Genomic DNA, 20,168 nt, shown 5'->3' on the forward strand with positions numbered 1-20,168 from the left:
ATGTAATGCTATTAATTTTGTATCCCTTTTCTCCCCCGTTTAGGCATAGGATTGAACCACAGAGGTAAACTACACCCACACTACACACATGACACCAGCATGTTGTTTACTATATGTAATTTTCACCTTTAATAGGTCCTGATGAATCGCGGGCAATCAGCCACACGCGAGAAACATGTCGACCAATCCTTCTTCTAGTCTCATCTAGGGTCACTATACCTAACTTGTTGACACCTAGCGAGCTAGATTCACGTTTTTAATTGCAGTAGGGGGACCCCAGAATAAAGTGGTTTCCGGCACCCCCTGCTACATTTTAAATCACTCCTCCAGGCAACTTGCTACCCCACCCACACACCCGCACTTCACCATAAGGCAGTTGGATACAAAAGATCTCCGCCAAAGAGCCCCTCTTTGAGGTGAGCCAGTCGGGGATTGCACCGCCTCCCCGACGAGGAGCAACGCCTATGATGGATGAAGCATGACACCCTTTTGGGTGTGTGAGGCAAATACATCCAACAAAATGGATGCCCAAAGGTGTTACATCTACACCTCCGGTCACGCCAGTTACACCTAATTCCTCTCTTTCCATAGGAAAAGTTCAGCAACCCTCTTTTTGATTTACCTGTACTTGACACGGGCACAAGCTGATACTGGACCTTCCGCTCCCTTGAGTGGTAAATGGTGTCCGGTTGATCAATTGATCACCCTCCCTCCTTCTTGACGATTAACAGTCCTACCAAGCCAGGTCCTCCCTGGACTGGAAATAAGCATCCTAAGACCGGTTTTGGGCTTTCAGCCCTCATCAACTAGGCTAGCTTGATTCCAGTGGCACGGAGAGCACGGGACTAACGTCTGAGCATACCCGTCCCACTCCGGGTGACAAATGCAAAAGCAACAGTTGATGGACAGAATGCAGAACAATGTCGTGCAGAAATCTGGGCCTAAATCCATCGTTTTTTTGCTCACTGTGTCATTCCAGTTTGAACCCAGCCATATGCAAATTAGTCTTGACCCTGTGCCCCATTGGAACAGTCGAGCCCGAACTGCCAAGCCAGGTCCTCCCTGGACTGGAAACAAGCATCCTAGGACCGGGTTCGGAGTTTCAGCCCTCAAGAGCAAGGCTAGCTTGATTCCAGTGGCATGGAGAGCACGGGACTCACGTCTGAGCATACCCGTCCCACTCGGGGTGACAAACGCAAAAACAACAGTTGATGGATAGAATGTAGAACAATGCCATACATTCACCCCAGTACAGAGATCTGGGCCTAAATCCATCGTTTTTTTGCTCACCATGCCATTCCAGTTTGAACCCAGCCATATGGAAATCAGTCTTGACCCTGTGCCCCATGGGGGCAGTCCAGCCCGAACTGCCAAGCCAGGTCCTCCCTGGACTGCAAACAAGCATCCTAGTACCGGTTTCGGGCTTCCAGCCCTCATCAGCAAGGCTAGTTTGATTCCAGTGGCATGGATATGCCCAGACGTGGGTCCCTTGCTCACTTTGCCACTGGATTCAAGCTATGCCACTGGATTCAAGCTAGCCTGGCTGATGATGGCTGATTAGCCAGAAACCAATCCCAGGATGCTTGTTCCCGTTCCAGGGAAGACATCGCTTGGCAGTTCGGGCTGGACTGTTCCCATGAGGCACATTGTCAGACCGATTTGCCTATTGCCATGTCTGAACTGGTCAGTTGACTGGGGGTGAGTGCTTGCAATGTTCAACACTCCGTCCATCATCCCCTTTGGTTTTGCTTTGTTCGCCCTAAGTTGGCAGGGTATGCCCAGACTTGGGTCCCTTGCTCACTTTGCCACTGGATTCAAGCTAGCCTGGCTGATGATATTAAATAAATGAAAAATATGAGTTTTCTGTCTGATGTACCAGTTCCACCTTTATTACCTGCTTTTCTTTCTCGAGTCTGTCCCTAGCACCGGGAAACACACTGTGGGTAGCTGTGCGCGTTATAATTTTAAAAATAAATAAATGAATAAAAATTGACGGCTGATTAGCCAGAAACCGGTCCCAGGATTTTGTTTCCGGTCCAGGGAAGACATGGCTTGGCAGTTCGGTCTGGACTGTTCCCATGAGGCACAGGGTCAGACCGATTTGCTTATGGCCATGTCTGAACTGGGGTGGCGGAGCGAGCTAAAGAATAATGATGGATTAAACCCAGATCAGTTAACTGGGGGTGAGTGCTTGCAATGTTCAACACTCTGTCCATCATCCTCTTTGGTTTTGAGTGTAGTGACCTCAAATATAAGAAAACGTATATCTGTCTTATCTGTCGTAAGTGGTGCTAGCTTGTTGACTAGGTAGTTAACAACTGTAGCCAGTGTTTTTTTCAAAAACGGCATACATGTTGTGTCTTGCTTGACAGAGATCAGACGGATCTTTGCAGATTGGTTTTGATTGTCTTGTTTGTACCAACTGGAGATACATATGCTTTTCAGGTTATATCATACAATGCAATAATCTGTGGTTCAAATATATATAAGAGCATCTAGAATGTATGTGTTATGAAACTAATAATGTATCATGTAATGGATGTATTTATAAATGTTTTCCTGTTTTGAAATACTTTGAATGAAAAAAAGACGTAAAATAAAAGGAAAATATATTTTTTACTATAGTAGTTGCATTGTCTGCATATTTTGGTTTGTGGGTCTAAGGTTTAATTGCTTCACTTAGCATTATCCAGCACTGTGCCCGGTGCAAAATATTTTCCCAAAAAGTTGTTTTCCCCGTAAGGGCAGTATCCTTTCTTTCAGGGGCCAATGTGTTTTCCAGGGTAAGTGGTTCTACCACCAGCTTACAAATGCTGCAATGGCAGGCCTGTAGTCACACTTTGAGTGGTCTCTCATTGGGAGCATAATACATGCTGCAGCCCAGGGTAGGCCCCTGGTGTACCTATGCCCTGGGTACCTCAATTCCATACAACAGGGACTTATAGGGATACACCAGTAGCCAATTGTGGGGGTACAGAAGTACTTACCACAGTCAAATTTAAGGAGGAAGCACAGTGACTGGGTTCCTGGTTGGCAAGATCCCAAGCAGACTAGTCCAACACACCAACACCAGGCAAAAGTGGGGGTAAGTGGAGGTAACCATGCTAGAAGATCCTACCTTCCTACACCTCTGATAAGCCTAACTGCTCGCCCACCCTACGACAAAAGAGAGCATTAGTATTATCTACTTTAGCCTCTGGGGATCCACTGGACTCTGTGCACACTATACCTTACTATGGTAAGCTGGATCTAATGCACCAGAAAAGGAATCAGATAATGTTGAGACCAGGCAGGAAAAGTTGAGAGAGATGCTTTGTTCTTGAATGAAGCAGGATTTGACTGGTAAAATAAACTGCTCATGTTTTTATCTGTTTTAGATCTGACCTTTAAAACCGTTTTGACTGTCTCACCAGCCTGATGCTATTTTCAAATATATACTTTTATAATGGGATGATCCATACAGTGGTTTTTGGTTACCCCTTACCTCCAAGTTTACGTGCAAGCTCTTGCTATGTTCCTCAGGAATATACACTCTATCAACCTCGGACTCAAGCAACTGGTGAACACCCCCACCCACCTAGCTGGCCACACACTCGACCCCTTCTTCTCCGCCAGCAACCACGTCTCCTTCAGCCATTCCACAGGGCTACACTGGACCGACCACAGATGCATCCACTTCACCTTCAAAAAGACTACATCCCACCTACGCACCCAACTAATCCCCCGCAGATGCTGGAGCAAAATCACCACAGACCAGCTCCTCTCATCACTAAGCCAGAACCCGCTAGCCGACACCGCGGACACCAACAACGCAGCCCGCAACCTCACACAGTGGATCACCAATTGCGCAGACGACCTCGCTCCACTGAAGAACCCCCCCAGGCGAGTCCCACAACAGGAAATCCTCATGGTTCATCGACGCCCTGAAAAACTGAAAGAAATCCTGCCGAACCCTCGAAAAAAACTGGCGCCACTATCAGACTACCGAAAACATGACTGCCCTCAAGAATGCCACTCGCCAACACCACCAGCTGATCCGCACCACCAAAAGGGCATCGGTCTAAGAGCGGCTAGACAGCAACACCCACAACAGCAAGGAACTCTTCAGCATCATCAAAGAGCTCTCCAACCCCAGCTCCAGCAACAACGACATCACAACATCACAAGACCTCTGTAACTCCTTCGCCACGTTCTTCCACCGCAAAATCACAGACATACACAACAGCTTCGGACCCCAGACTCCACCTCCAGCCACCTAACCACCGACCCCCACCTGGACCCCCTGGACCCCCATCAGCACGAAGACACCACTCTCGCCATGAACACCATCACCACATCTTCAACAAAGCCGACATCATCATCGCACCCCACCTCCGGAACATCATAAACAACTCCTTCACGTCAGCCACCTTCCCTGAGAGCTGGAAGCACGCAGAAATCAACGCCCTTCTGAAGAAATCCACAGCGGACCCCAAAGACCTCAAGAACTTCCGCCCCATCTCTCTCCTTCTCTTCCCGGCTAAAGTCATCGAGAAAACCGTCAATAAACAGCTGACTACTTTCCTCGAGGCAAACAACTCGCTCGACCCGTCCCAGTCCGGATTTCCAACCAACCACAGCACCGAGACCCCTCACATCGCAGCCACCGACGACATCCAGACCCTGATGGACAACGGAGAAACAACCTAGACCTCTCGGCGGCCTTCGACACCGTATGCCACCGCACCATGATAACCCACCTCCTCAACACAGGGATCCAAGGAAAGGCCCTGGACTGGATCACCTCGTTCCTCTCTGACAGAACCCAGAGAGTCCGCCTACCTCCCTTCCGCTCAACGGCCGCTCAACGGCCACCAAGATCATCTGCGGTGTACCCCAAGGCTCCTCGCTCAGCCCAACTCTCTTTAATATCTACATGAGCCCCCTCGCCGCCATCGCACGCAAACACAACATCAACATCATCTCCTACACCAATGACACCCAATTGATAGTCTCCCTCACCAAAGACCCAGCCGCCTCCAAAACCAACCTCCAGGTAGGAATGAAAGACGTCGCAGAATGGATGAAACTCAGTCGCCTGAAGTTAAACTCAGACAAGACGGAGGTTCTCATCCACGGACAATCCCCTTCCGCCTGGGACGACACCTGGTGGCCCACAGCGCTGGGCTCCGCACCAAAACCCACGGACCACGCACGCAACCTGGGATTCATCCTGGACTCCTCCCTCACAATCACAAGCAAGTCAACGCCATCTCATCATCTTGCTTCAACACCCTGTGCATGCTCCGTAAGATCTTTTGGTGGATCCCGACTGAAACCAGAAAAACCATCACCCAGGCCCTCGTCACCAGTCGACTGGACTACGGAAACGCCATATACGCAGGAACCACAGCCAAACTTCAGAAACGACTCCAGCACATACAGAACGCCTCCGCACGACTCATCCTCGACATCCACAGCCACATATCCGCCCACCTGAGAGACCTGCACTGGCTCCCCGTCAGCAAGAGGATCACGTTCAGGCTCCTCACCCTCGCACACAAAGCGCTCCACGAAAATGGCCCTGAATACCTCAACAACCACCTCTCGTTCTACACCCACACCCGCCAGCTACACTCTGCCAGCCTCGTCCTCGCCACCATCCCATGGATCCGCAGAACCACCACCGGAGGAAGATCGTTCTCCTACCTGGCAGCCAAAACATGGAACTCCCTCCCCGCACACCTACGACTGACCGAGGACCATCTCACCTTCAGGAAACACCTCAAGACCTGGTTTTTCAAACAGTAGCGACCCCGCCCCCCCTCCCTCCTCCCCCCCCTCCAGCGCCTTGAGACCTTCACGGGTGAGTAGCGCGCTCTATTAATGTACTGATTGTTTGATTGATTGAAAGTCTAAGTTATAGGTCATTAAACACTTGTTGAAAAATATTACTTAATTCCTCTCATGCTGCCACAGTCTTTAACTTATGTGTGTTATTTTAATGCGATACAGGATTTTGCAGCTAAAATGCAAGTATTTACATTCTTTTTCTTTGTTATTTCCCGCAGCTGTCCCTTCGTGCTCGGTTGGGTGCATCAGCATTGGAATCACTGAATATGGGCTTAAGTGTCTCTGATGAATTACTGGTGGACATTATTGTGGCAGGCATTAAGTAAGAATGGGTTATTTTTATTTATTCATTTCTTGATCAAATAAATTATTTATTTGCAGATTGCATAAAACACAGATTAGAGTGCCATTTTGTAAGCACACCGATAAATCTTCTGAAACAGTTGCACATTTTGCGAGGCATACCACGTGTATTGCAAAAACAAGCTAGTTCTTGTTTCAGTGTACACACACTTCTACACAGAGGCAGACAGGCCTATAAATAGCACTGTAGATCTTCCCAACTGCACGTGCCGTGGGAGTGCTTGTGAAGCCTGTAGCAGAAAGGAGTCGGTTGCCATCAGAGGCCATATCCTCCAGGGGATATGGCTGCTATGTTCCGACACACCACATTGAGCCAATAGAGCACTTTTAATTAATCTGATTTGTTTACCTAGCAGAATTCAGCAAGCCCTTGTTGTCCTGAAGTATTTTCAACTGTGCGGTCATTAATGTTGGTCTTGATAGATCAGCAGTGTTGCGTGCAAAAATCTTTAAATTAATCAGTATTTATAAAGTGCATATCACAAACTGAACCGTCTCCTAGTGATGCTGTAATAGATTTAGTATTACTACACTCAAAAGTAATAATTTATTCAACATTAGTTTGATGAAATTCTGAGATAACACACGCACACACATGACATACAACTGACACAACACTCTCTCTATATACTTCCCACACACACACACGCACGCACACACTACTCAAATACACATACACACAGACCTGAGATTAGAAGATCTGTGTGTCATTAATCATTGTTTTGCTGTGAATGAGAGAGTGATCTTATAAAGGGCACATCCCTGGCAGAAGTTCAATCTTGTGCCATAGAAAATCAACAGGCACAGAAATGAAACTAAGTGCAGTTTTCAGAGTGGCATGACAACGTTCTTGTCCATAATACCGTTTCCGTTCTCCATCAACTGTGAAAGTTTGAAAATGTCTCTTGTTTCAGTAATTAACCTCACCCTAGTTTTCAGCAAGGGCACGAAATGTGGGGCTGGCAGAGTCAATGCACGCAGTTCCTTCCTCTGGCATACGGCTAGCATATTGTGCTCGCATGTCAGTACAGCAGGCCACTGATAATCGAACAGTTATTCCAAGCCAAAAGAAAGTAGCTTAGATGGGCTTCAGAATCCCCAACGAGGTATTTAGAAACGTTTGAGAATAGTGCACATTTACGATGAAGTCTTCACCACCTCGTGCCAGTTACAGACACATTAAAAAACTGCACACAAAGGCACAAACTGCTCTGGAAATACTCAGTAAGGAGCAAGAAGTGCGCCCTTGTTTGCTATTTTGACTACTCTTGAATAGAACAAAGCTGTTCTTGCACATGCACACATCCACCACGTTCGCAGACTGAAAAGACTTTGTCGTAGCGAAAAATGTAAGCGGGCTTGACGTTTTTTTAAGGATTAAAGATGAGGAAGAATCTTAAAACTTAAGAGGAAATGTTATCTTCTTTAATTAAATTAATTAGGTCATATAATGCAATCCGGAAGATGGCGGCTTGTTAGTCTCCAAATGCAGCATCAGATTCTCAAGTATCAACATTCAAATAAAGGGTCAGAGCACTGGGGACGTCTGTGAGGAAACATCAACTAACAATCTTACTAAAAGTCAAGATTTTTTTGAAAGTGGACTCTAAAATTGTGCTACCATAAGAAAAGAATTTAAAAAAAGTCATGATAGTATAGACCCAATCACTCGGTGAATCCATATTACCTGGAAAGAAGTGCTCCCAAAATGCAGCTCTGATGGCTGTGTGTGTGTTTAGTATACACACAGAAATGTGAAAAGCAACCCAAAGAGATTACTGATCCAGGAGTGGCCCATGGAAAGTAAAGTAGTAAAATTTGTGGAACAGAGATCCTGAAACCGAGTTCAAAGCTAAATGTTAGCTCCCTAATGAAGTACCTTGATTGATCTTCTTTTCTACCAGAGAAAAGTCAAATGTTTGTAGTTAACTAAAAAACATTCTGCAGTAAAGAAAAAAGTATGCTGGTTCTAAGTAATGTTCACAAGGGGTTTAAGAATTTTAGTTACCCCATACCTAATGCCCCGCTTAGCGATCACAAAGGACTTAATAGTTGATGGAAATTGATTTGTGAAGTCTTATTTAATAGTACTTTCCTGTCCGATTTCTTTGCAGGGGTTCATTGTACCCTAACATTTATAATGTTTAAACAGCTTCTGGCCTTATAATCACTAAACAAATAGGATGAAATAGAAGTGTTCAGATTGCTGTATCAAATTCTAGATTCAGGTGCTGAGACTCTTCGCCACGAAGAAGCAAATGTCCTTCAGGTGTTGAGAGGAGGATATAGAATTCATGGAGTTACTGAAACACCTGTAAGACCTATATAATTAGCATTCAATCATAAATACACAGGTAATGGTTACCATTGAGTGAAATGCATCTGAACCCTAATGCGTTTACAGTTTCTTCCCATGTCTTTACCGGAATCTTACGGTGTTATTTGAATGTAGTGGACTAGCCTCTTGCTAATGCCCGGCTAGAGGTTAGTTAAATAAGTGAATCTGGTTCTTTACCTGGTAACACAATGTTGTCTTTTCGTCCAATATTGAAATGACCGTTAGTGTCTTGTTTTGAAATACCCCATGAATCTGCGATTAATAGCATACGGTTCATGATATTATTGCTGTTATATCATAATTCCTTAACTATTTTAGGCCAAAAAAGAAATTGCACTTTCTCCAGTACATTGGCCAAATTTTTCAATAACACCAGTTTAAAATCTATAACTGTGAGGCAGTGCTAGGGGTGTGGCTAGCCAGCAAACATGGCGGACGCAACTTGTTAGAGCTCCGTCCACCAGGCCCCTCATCTCCTGAAGTTATCCTACTGGGGTGCTTCCCTATGCCCACGCTGAACAGAGCCGGTGAGGGGAAGTACTGAGGAGCCACCGGGACGCGACGAATCCCGAATTGAGGCAGCGGCGGCGGAGAAACGGCGACGGAACTGCAGTGGCGCCGCCCGACAGGCTAAGGCAAGAAACTCACCCGGGGCCTCGGCGCCCATCGGTGGCTCCCTCGCTGCTGCGGAGAACGTGTCGGGAAGAGACGAAGGCCGCCCTGGGCTCCAGACACTCGCAACCCAAGACGTGAGCAGCCCTTGTGAAGGGGTGGTCGGACCCTTAGCTGGCGATGCATGGTGAGCGCCTGTGTCCGGAGTGACGACGGGGACCGAGGCGGCTGAGCCTTAGGCGCCTGCGGCTGCGGGTGGAAGGACACGGAGGCCTGCTGCTGCAACACTTGAGTCATGGTGCATCCGAGCCCTTACACGCCTCCCGGGCTGCTGACTTGCAGGGAGCGCTGCATGGCCGGAGCACAAGAAGCGGTTGGCGCCATTACAGATCTGCGGTGAGGAGTGAGGTTGGGGGCTGACCTGGGATGCCTGCACGCTGGTGCAAGGAGGACCTGCTGGCTGCCCGGGCAGGCAGCGGCAACGCGTTAAGGTAGGCTGCACATTGAGGGGAGACACCCTGCTCCCGGCACCGGACACCAGGCGCTGGACTTTGGCCGCAGAGGGCTGCCCTGCGGGTGCTGCTGGCGCTACACGGATCCCGGAAGGATGGCCGTGCAAGAGGCTGGGAGCCGTCGTGCAACAGATTAGTTGAAGTCAACCGGGCTTCTGGATATTGGAACGGCGTGCCGCTGCGCCGAGTCGGGAATGTCAGCGGAGGGCACAGGGCACTGGTGGAGACTAATACAACAGGTTGGGTGGCGGCAACACCGGGGCACAGCGGAGAGCGTTGCTGGCGCACATGGCCTGGTGGAGGCCTGGCTCACCTGGGCGCCATTTTACACCGGGCGCCATCTTAGACACTGCCACAACAGGCGGACTCTGCCTCGACTCAACTCTGATGCCGCGCCCTGACGCCAGGACTTTGAGGCTGTGCTAGATGCACTAGACCCATCCCTCTGCGTTACCGGAGCTGCTGCAACCTTCGGTGTGGGTCATTAGCGGGGCTGCTCACACTCGGGGGGCATGTGCATAAGGAACTTGGAGCTGAGCTGGGCGGCGACCCACCCCTGGGACTCTCGGCGGGACCCCTGGCAGTAACAATCCGGCTCTTCAGTTGGCTCCTTCCTGGAACTACCACTGCAGGCGGCGGGTGACCCAGGCCCCACACACGAACGGGGACAGGGAGAAATGGAGCCCGCAGCAATTCTGGCAGCCAAGATGGACTCTGTTTTGGCGGTGGTGGAGCGCAACGGAACCACTCTGGAGCAAACCAAAACGTCCCTAGAAGCCCGGATAGACAAAGTCACCTCTGACTTCACGCTACTGCACGCGGACCATCGTAAACTGTCGGAATCAGTTGCCACGCAGCGCCAGTTGGTTCATGAACTACAACCTGTGGTGCAAAGCAGTGCCTCAGCGCTGCAAGACTTAATTGACTGGGTCCACGCACTGGAGGACCGTGCTGAGGACGCGGAAGGGTGCTCTCTGCGCAATAACGTCCAGGTGGTCGGACTGCCGGAGGGAGAAGAGGGGACAGACCCTGAGCAGTACACGGAGACCTGGTTGCGGACACTCTTGCCACCTGGGACGCTGTCCCCGCACTTTGTGGTGGAAAGAGCACACAGAGTGCTGGCACAAGCTCAGCGGCCGGGGGCTCGGCCCGCCCGTTTTTTTTCAAAATCCTTAACTATTGTGACCGAGATGTGGTGCTCCGTGAAACCAGGAAGCTGGGTGACCTAAAAGTGGGAAATAGCCGAGTGATGTTTTTCCCAGATTATACGGCAACGGTGGAGAGGAGAAGTACATACATGGCTGTAAAGCGGTAGTTATGAGAACTGGAATTGCCTTACTCCTTGCTGTTCCCCTCTCGCCTTCGGGTAGTCTCCTAGGACGGCACACACTTCTTCGAGGCCCCGTAGGACATCTGGGACTGGCTGGAAGAGACGGGGCAATGGTCGGGAACGAGACCCACGGGCCCAGAGGAGGGCGGATGGCAAGAGCAGCGCTCAAGGAGGCGGAGAAAGAGGGGGGCTTGCTGGGGCGCAGACCGGGACCGGGTCGCGCCTAGCCCCGAGAAGATGCGACAGGAGCAGCAGGAGGCGCTTGAGGCGGTTGCGACACTGGGAGCGGTGAACAATGCTGCCTGCTCAGACTCACGACCACAGAGTGATCTGGACGTGAGCGGTTCGTCCTCCCCATCCACTGTGCTGTCAGAGGACGTGGGCCTACCCGTGACAGCCCCAGACAGCTGATCACATTGTGTGACTGGATGATAAGATGTGGTGGCCAGACTGAAGACTCCGTTCTTAATGTTCTGTTTCTTATATCCTTTATAAGATAGTTCCTAAGCACGCTGCCAAAATGTGTCATTAGCCTCCTAGGCTGACGCTGACTTAAAAGTATGTACCTCTTAGAATATGCAGGAGCGCTTCCAGGCTCGCAGTTGGGCGGCGCTGAGTGCCCGGCGCGTGCAGTGGGTCCCCTATGGGTAGCTCGCACCAGCTCTGCGCGATCTTCATCTTAGCATCTGTCATGCACCTCTCAGATATCTAAGGGCCTTAGGTAGGGGTGTACATTAGATTGATTGTTGGTAGATCTATTTTTGGTTTGGACGTATGCCCCGTTGGGAATTCGCCCACTCTGTTACACTGTTAGTTGTTGTTTATACGTTTCAGAAGTAGCACACTGATCCCCCCTCCCGAGAGGCTACCCATAGGCCCCATTTGAGGCGCCCCCCTGATCCCAGGCGGCTGCATTGCGACCCAACGCATGGCGTGCACTAACATACTGACCTGGAACATCGGCGGTATGCACACCCCATCGCACCGCTATTCTGTCTTCTCCTATTTGCAGCGCCATGGGGTGGGATTGCCCTCCTTCAGGAAATGCACATGACCCAGGTAGAACTCGACAGGCTCCGCAGACGCTGGAGAGGGCAAATATACGGCACAACCTTCTCTGCGCATGCACGCGGTACGTTGATTTGGGTGAGGGCTGGTGTCCCCTTTGCCTGCAAAGACACTCAGGTGGACCCGGAGGGGAGATACTCCCTAGCGTGGGGAAGGCTGAACGGTCAGGAGGTCCTGCTGGGGTCCTTGTATGCAAAAACAACAATTGATGGACAGAATGCAGAACAATGTCATACATTCACCCCAGTACAGAGATCTGGCCCTAATTCCATCGTTTTTTTGCATTCCACACCACCCCAGTTCAGACATGGCCATATGCAAATCAGCCTTGACCCTGTGCCTCATGGGAACAGTCCTGCCCGGACTGCCAAGCCATGTCTTTCCTGGACCGGAATTAAGCATCCTAAGACCGGTTTCTTCAGCCAGGATAGCTTGACTCCAGTGGTGTGGAGAGCATGGGACTCAAGTCTGAGCATACCCATCCCACTCGGGGGTGACAAATGCAAAAACAACAATTGATGGACAGAATGCAGAACAATGTCATACATTCACCCCAGAACAGAGATCTGGGCCTAAATCCATCATTTTTTGCACTCCACACCACCCCACCCCAGTTCAGACATGGCCATATGTAAATCAGCCTTGACCCTGTGCCTCATGGGAACAGTCCAGCCCGAACTGCCAAGCCATGTCTTTCCTGGACCGGAATCAAGCATCCTAGGACCGGTTTCTGGCTATCAGCCGTCTTCAGCCAGGATAGCTTGACTCCAGTGGTGTGGAGAGCATGGGACTCACGTCTGAGCATACCCATCCCACTCGGGGTGACAAATGCAAAAACAACAATTGATGGACAGAATGCAGAACAATGTCATACATTCACCCCAGAACAGAGATCTGGGCCTAAATCCATCATTTTTTGCACTCCACACCACCCCACCCCAGTTCAGACATGGCCATATGCAAATCAGCCTTGACCCTGTGCCTCATGGGAACAGTCCAGCCCGAACTGCCAAGCCATGTCTTTCCTGGACCGGAATCAAGCAGCCTAGGACTGGTTTCGGGCTATCAGCCGTCTTCAGCCAGGATAGCTTGACTCCAGTGGTGTGGGGAGCATGTCTGAGCATACCCATCCCACTCGGGGTGACAAATGCAAAAACAACAATTGATGGACAGAATGCAGAACAATGTCATACATTCACCCCAGTACAGAGATCCTGGCCTAAATCCATCGTTTTTTGCACTCCACACCACCCTAGTTCAGACATGGCCATATGCAAATCAGCCTTGACCCTGTGTCTCATGGGAACAGTCCAGCCCGAACTGCCAAGCCATGTCCTTGTATGCACCTAACACAGATCAGTCCTCCTTCCTGGCAAATCTAAATCACATCCTTCATCCATATACGGGCCTCCCATGGTTACTCGGCGGGGACTTTAATATGGTCCTCAAAACACATCTGGACCGATCCTCCCCCCCCCCCCTTCCGAGCTGCAGCAGTAATGTCGAACGCGCAGGGGTTCCGGGACTGGCTCTTGCACTGGGGGATCCATGATTTATGGCGCGTACAGCACCCTGCAGATAAAATATACTCCTACTACTCGCCAGTCCATGACCTACATGTCTGATTAGACAGTATAATAGGCTCCCAATGACTGCTCCCGCTCCTGGCTAGGTCAGAATACCTGGGCAGGACACATTACGATCACAACCCCCTATGGTTCCAAAGTAGCTGTGAGGCGGACCGGCCTCCCGTGCCCACGTGGCGGCTGGAGCCAGCCGCGCTCGAAGACGCCGAGTTCCGCGCCTCACTGGGTACTGCCATCTTAGCCTATTTTGAAGAAAATGCAGAGACGGCGAGCGATCCCATGGTGGAATGGGATGCACATAAAGCGGCTATCCATGGGCATTACCTGGGGGCCACGTGGAACATCCGTAAAACAATGTCTGCTTCCCTGACACGCCTGGAGTCTGAGCTCTTGAGCTACGAGAGGGAAGGTGAGGGGACTGGCAGACACTCAACCAAGCTAGGCTACCTCCGCGGTGAGCATGCGGTTCTTATGGAGAAGCTGAGATGCCACAACTATGCGGTACACATGGCCAGGACCCATACCAAGGCAGGCTGCGGTGCCCCGATAGGTGCATTCGAGCTGGGGGAGGGGAGTTGGTTTACATGCAGCGTGAAATACATCGGGCGCTGACCGACCACTACCGGCAGCTCTACACAGCCCGAGGCAATGGCCTTAGACACGTGCTAATCGAGTTCTTGGGCTCGGTTACACTGCCCACAGCCTCAGAAGAACATAAAGATGCACTTAATGCCCCACTTGCCCTGGAGGAAGTAGGAGACCTGATTCAGGGACTGGCGACCGGGAAAACCCCAGTGCCTGATGACCTGCCAACTGAATACTATAAAGCAAATAGGGACATTCTAGCGCCCGACTCCTTCAGCTGTACAATGCAGCGATAGACACAGGTTCATTCCCACCGTCTCTGTGAGGGGCATTCCTGGTATCACTACCCAAACCAGAAAGAGACCCTACAGCTCTGGGCTCCTACCGCCCACTGGCAATGCTGAACGGTGACTACAAAGTCTTTGCCAAAATACTTGCAGAGAGCCTGGCGCCAGTGGTCCCCCACTTAATTCACTCAGCCCAAAATGCTTTTGTGCCAGCGCGGTCCACATCCCTGAACCTCAGGAGATACTTCAGAGTGGCGGGTGAGGCGACGAGGGAATGGCCTAGAGCAGGGTGCCTGGTGTTAGACTTGGAAAAGGCCTTTGACTGTCTGGAGTGGGGTTACCTGTCGTCGGTGCTGGAGAAAAATGAGCTAGGCGCGGACTTCCTGATCTTTTATATCAAAATCCGGTGGTCCGTGTGAGACTGGGGCCATATTTCTCGGAGGCAGTGGTGGTGGGCAGGGCAGGGGTGCCCTCTGTCCCCACTGCTCTTCGCACTGGCCATGGAGCCATGAGGCAGACCCTAGGAGATGGCATCCCCCTGGGCGATGCCACTCATCAGGTATCACTATTATTTATTTATTTATTTATTACACAGTTTTGTATAGCGCGTGGTTACCCTGGAGCATCCCAGTGCTTCGCCAACAGAGTAACAATAAGACAGAGAAGAGGCATAGCAGTTTAACAGAAGAGAAAAGTTTTCAGCTGTTTACGAAAACGTAAAAGACATGGCTCCGAGCGTAAACCTAGGGGGAGTGAGTTCCAAAGGGTTGCAACATTTACGGAGAATCTCCTCCCTCCTGATTGGGCTTTTTTGACCCTGGGGACCACAATTAAATGTTGTTGGTCAGAGCGTAGAGTTCTACTTGCTTTATACGGGGTCACCATCTTTTGGAGGGCAGGAGGGCCTTTGCCTTGCAAGATTTTGTGTGCAAGGCAGAGAGATTTAAATTTAACCCTTTCTCGAACTGGCAACCAGTGCAGCGCCCTCAATGCTGGTTTGTCCGATTGTGACATGGGGATGTTATGAAGCATTCGTGCCGCCGCATTCTGAACTTGTTGTAGTTTGTTCAGAGTGATCTCAGGGGCACCCAGGTAGATTGCATTACTGAAATCTAATCTGAATATGATCAGTGCCTGGATTAAAAGCTTCAGAGATAGAAATGGAATCAGCGGCAGCACTTTGCGCACCGATCGGAGGAGGCCAAAACAGACACCAGCTAGTTTGGAAGCCTGGGTCCTAAAGGAGAGATCTTGCTCCAGCCAAATACCCAGGCTCTTAATCTCGGTCTTGGGTTTGGGAGGGGATCCCAAGCAGCTGGGCCAAGCCGAGCAGGAGAGTGAGGGATTTTTCATTCCCATCAGCATTATCTCCGTTTTTGAGCCATTCAGCTTTAGTGCTGAATCCCCCATCCAAGAGTGGACTTTGGATAGGTAGGAATGTAGCACCTGGGAATTATCCGTGGCCTGTGAGAGGGCGAACACCAGCTGGGTGTCGTCGGCATAGCTCACGATCTTGATGTCAAATGGAGCCACCACATCCTCCAGGGGGGCCATGTATACATTAAATAATGTGGGACTCAGAGAGGAGCCCTGAGGCACACCACAATGGAGGTGGGTGGATGCCGATCGTGCGCCCCCTTCTCAGACCTGGAAGGTCCGTTCGCTGAGGAATGACCTCAGCCATTTCAATGCTGTCCCCCTCACTCCGGCATCTGACAGTCGCTGAAGTAACACTCGATGGTTGACAGTGTCGAACGCTGCACTAAGGTCCAGGAGGATCACTGCCACTGATCTTCCTGAATCCAAGATGCAGCGTACCTCCTCCGTGACAGCCAGCAAGGCGGTGTCAGTGCCTTGGCCTGGGCGAAAGCCTGTTTGGGAGCTTCTCAGCACACCGTTGGACTCAAGGAAATTGGATAGCTGGAGATTAACCAGTTTTTCTGTGATTTTACTTAGTCCCGGGAGTAGCGAGATGGGCCTATAGTTCGCCATGTCTAGGGGGTCAAGGCTAGCTTCTTTTAGGAGGGCTTTTACTATTGCACCCTTCCAGTTGGGTGGGACTACACCAGCACCTAATGAGGAATTAATTACCTCAGTAATAGGCTCCACAATGGAAGGGGCAACCAGTTTGAGAATCCTCATGGGGACAACGTCCCGGGGAGAGCCACTCTTAATGGACAATAAGACTTTAAGGGCTTCATCCTCAGTGACTGGTCCAAAGGAGTGCAGGGTCCTCAGAGGTAAACCCTCATCCTCCAGGGGCTCAGCTCCTATGTTAATTTGGGGCAGGGTGATCAGAATTTTTTTAATTTTAGTGTGGAAGTACTCTGCTAGATCGTTACATTTGTCTTCCAGATTATCCGTGGGGGCAGGAGGTGTGGGGACCCTCAGGAGTTCTTTGATCACCAGGAATGTTTCTCTAGAGGAATTGGAGGCATTGCTGATTCTCTCCTCCAAGAATTGGGTTTTGGCGAGCCGGATGGAGAGCTTGTAATTCCTTATCGCCACTCGATATTCAGTCTTACAAGCTACTTCCCAGTTCTTCCTCCAGGCACGTTCTAGTTTTTTACATGCCCTCCGCATTACCCTCAGCTCTGGCGTGTACCAAGGAGCGGTGCGCAATCTTTTCTCCTTTCTTCCTGCCGATCTTACAGGGAGGACGGCGTCGATTGTGTACGACATCCATCTGCAGAAGTCTGCTTCTGCCAGGACAGGGTCCTGCGCTAGTAGTGGGCGTGAGGCCTCCAGACTACGTGAAAAATTTTCCACTGATAGCCAGGCCCAGGGTCTTTCTGGTGCACCAACACTGATGAGGGGGGTGCTCTGCGACTCGGTCTGCCAGGCAAAGGGGATCATAAGATGATCCGTCCATGGCAGAGGGATAGTGGGGGCTGCTTTCATGGTGGGAATGTTTGAGAAAATAGGATCCAGCAAGTGGCCCTTGTTGTGGGTAGCCTCCAAATTTATAAGATCAGCCCTGCAGATTTTAAGGTCACGTTGAAGGGCTGTCGCCGACCGGTCTTCCTGGTCGTCAAAATGGAGATTAAAGTCTCCCAAGGTAATGAAATTTGTTGCAGAAGCGGCACAGAACATTACCGTTTCCATAAGTGAGCCAATGAAGTTGCCAATACTTCCTGGGGGACGATAGACTAGTAACCCCGACATCGCCACAGTGGGAGAGATTTGGAAGGAGAACTTACAGCTCTCACAATCTTCCACCTCCCCTTTTTGAGCCCTGCATGCCAGCGAGTTCTTATACAGAATAGCAACACCTCCCCCTCGAGCCAGCGGTCTATCCTGGGTATGGATTAGAAAACCAGGAGGAAGGGCGTTCACTATATTCGCTTCTGAACCTTGTCTAACTCGTGTTCCAAAATAAGGAGGTTAACCTCCAGTGAGTGCCTAGGAAGGGATCTACAGTTCATATGCTGACGATCTGTTAGTATTCATAAGGGACGTGGGACACATACCGGAGCAGTTGGCCCACTTGCTGAGCTGCTGAGCCGTTGTCTCGGGGCTTCGGGTGAACGCCGGCAAGTCCTGCTTCTATGCATTTAGTACCAAATTAGGCGATCCCGAATACCACCTTCATGGCACAAGAGTCCAATGGAAAGCAGACACCTTTAAGTACCTGAGGATCCAGATTTATCGTCAGCCGGCTGACCTATTTGACGGGAACCTGGGACAAGCGGTGGCAGCGCTCAGGTCCCAGATCTGCTTCTGGTCCACACTCCCGCTGACACCCACAGGCAGGGTAGCCCTTGCCAAAATGGTCATGCTCCCCCGCCTTCTGTACTATTTTGCTAATCTGCCCTTATTTATACCGGCTTCCTTTTTCTCCACGCTTAACACGGTCCTGTGTGACTTCATTTGGGTCACGTCTCGGCACCAGCTGGCACTTGGGAAACTGTTTCTACCCACAGACAGAGATGGACTAGCCGCTCCCTGTTTTAAGCATTATTATCTAGCTGCGCAGCTCCAATGGATCGCCCGCTGGTTAACAGACAGGGGGAGAGCGGACACTGCCACGGATGAGCCGCCATACACTCTGGAGCGGGTCACCATGCTTTTTCTTCCGCTAACGGCGCCAGCGCGCCCAGCTCCGTTGCTGCTGGCGGTGGCATACAAATGCTTTCGTAGAGCGCTGCTACTCACGCAAAAAGTGCTCCCCATCGCACCTGCGGTGCCTTTAGAGGGCTCACCAGGAGGTGAGGGGATTCTTACGTGCCACTTATTAGAGCAATGGCATAAGGCGGATGTCCAGACGCTACGTGACTTATACAGGGATGGAACACTGTTAACATATGAGACACTAGTTACTGAGGATGGGCTTCCTCCTGGGGGGTTCCTACTACACCGCTCCCTTATAGCACACATGATGGCCAGGTGGGGTGATATCACTGAGGAGCCTCAGCAACACCTGACCATGCAATACCTTCACATCATGGGTAGGAGTAGGCACCTGATCAGATGGTTTGCCGCGTCTTTGAGGGCACACACGGAGCTGGATATGGCCCCACTGCGAGGCAAATGGGAGTGGGACCTAGGGCGGGCACTCGCTGATAAAGAATGGGAGAAAATCCTTAAAAGCCCAGTGCACATTCCCAGAAATATGCGCATTCGCCAAATCCAACTCTATATTGTGCACAGGGCCTATCTCACCCCTGACCTATAAACAAATACTTCCACAGAACCGACGTGTCCTGCCCCAGATGTGGTGAGGTGGATGCAGATCTTCTTCATCTCCTGTGGAACTGTCCAGGGCTGGGCACTTACTGGAGGGACATTAGCGAGCTACTTAGGCACTGTACCGGGCGCACCATCCCCTGTAACTGGCCTGAATACCTTTTGCACCATTTCAAGAGACCACCCAAAGATAAGGTATCGTCCGCTTCCTGGATTTGGAGATGATAGTGGCAACGCGTCTCCTCACGAAGAGGTGGAAGGCGTGCGACCCACCCAGCGTGCAGGCGTCGACCCTGTCCCTCCAAGCATGAGCCCGGGCGGAATGGACTGCCATACGAAGGGAGGAAACGGTGGGGCTCCACAGGGAACCTATTGCAGATCGCTGGAAGCACATGCTTAATGCCCTACAACCAGTAGGAAGATCCACGAGCGATGGGGCAGTAGGGGATCAGACAGACACACCTGGGGATGGGGGTGCACCGCGGGAAGTACACCTGACCTGATATTGTGTCACTTGTTTGGTGCGATACACAGCGCTGTAATGCAGGGACGGCTGAGGCCGGAGGCACGTGTGTGCGGGGAAAGCGGGGGGAGGGGTGTTGCGGGGGCCGGGTTTGGGAGGGGGTCAGCACGTAATGTATATCTGTGTTTATGCCGCTGTTTGATTTGATTTGATTTTCTACAGTTGTTATATAAATATCATCTCTATACACAGTATTGGGGTACATGGACCCCCCTATGTTGTGGACACTCCCAGGCGCATACTCTAAACCTTGTGGCACTTATATGAAATGTTGCAGCGCCTAAAAGACACGTTATTGTGCCTATGCGTGAATGCTCGACATAACCAAACAGATGTGATGATAAAATGCTGCACTTATTGTAATGCTCAAATAACACAAATGCCAATAAACAGATTTGACACAAAAAAAATAACTGTGAGGCAGTGCTTTTTTTCTTTTACCTTGT

At 50.5% G+C, this 20,168-nt stretch overlaps 1 protein-coding gene across 1 annotated transcript in view; it reads left to right on the forward strand.

The window, feature by feature from the left end:
- SPEF2 (sperm flagellar and cilia associated 2) overlaps positions 1 to 20,168 on the forward strand; it is a 1,087,451-nt gene that overhangs the window by 338,596 nt on the left and 728,687 nt on the right. The window contains exon 13 of the mRNA XM_086960525.1: positions 6,051 to 6,154. Coding sequence (XP_086816651.1) covers positions 6,051 to 6,154 — 104 coding nt within the window. The remainder of the gene's footprint in view (positions 1 to 6,050; positions 6,155 to 20,168) is intronic.

Source organism: Lissotriton vulgaris, chromosome 3_1 (assembly GCF_964263255.1).
Source record: "Lissotriton vulgaris chromosome 3_1, aLisVul1.2, whole genome shotgun sequence".
Lineage (NCBI taxonomy): Eukaryota > Metazoa > Chordata > Amphibia > Caudata > Salamandridae > Lissotriton > Lissotriton vulgaris.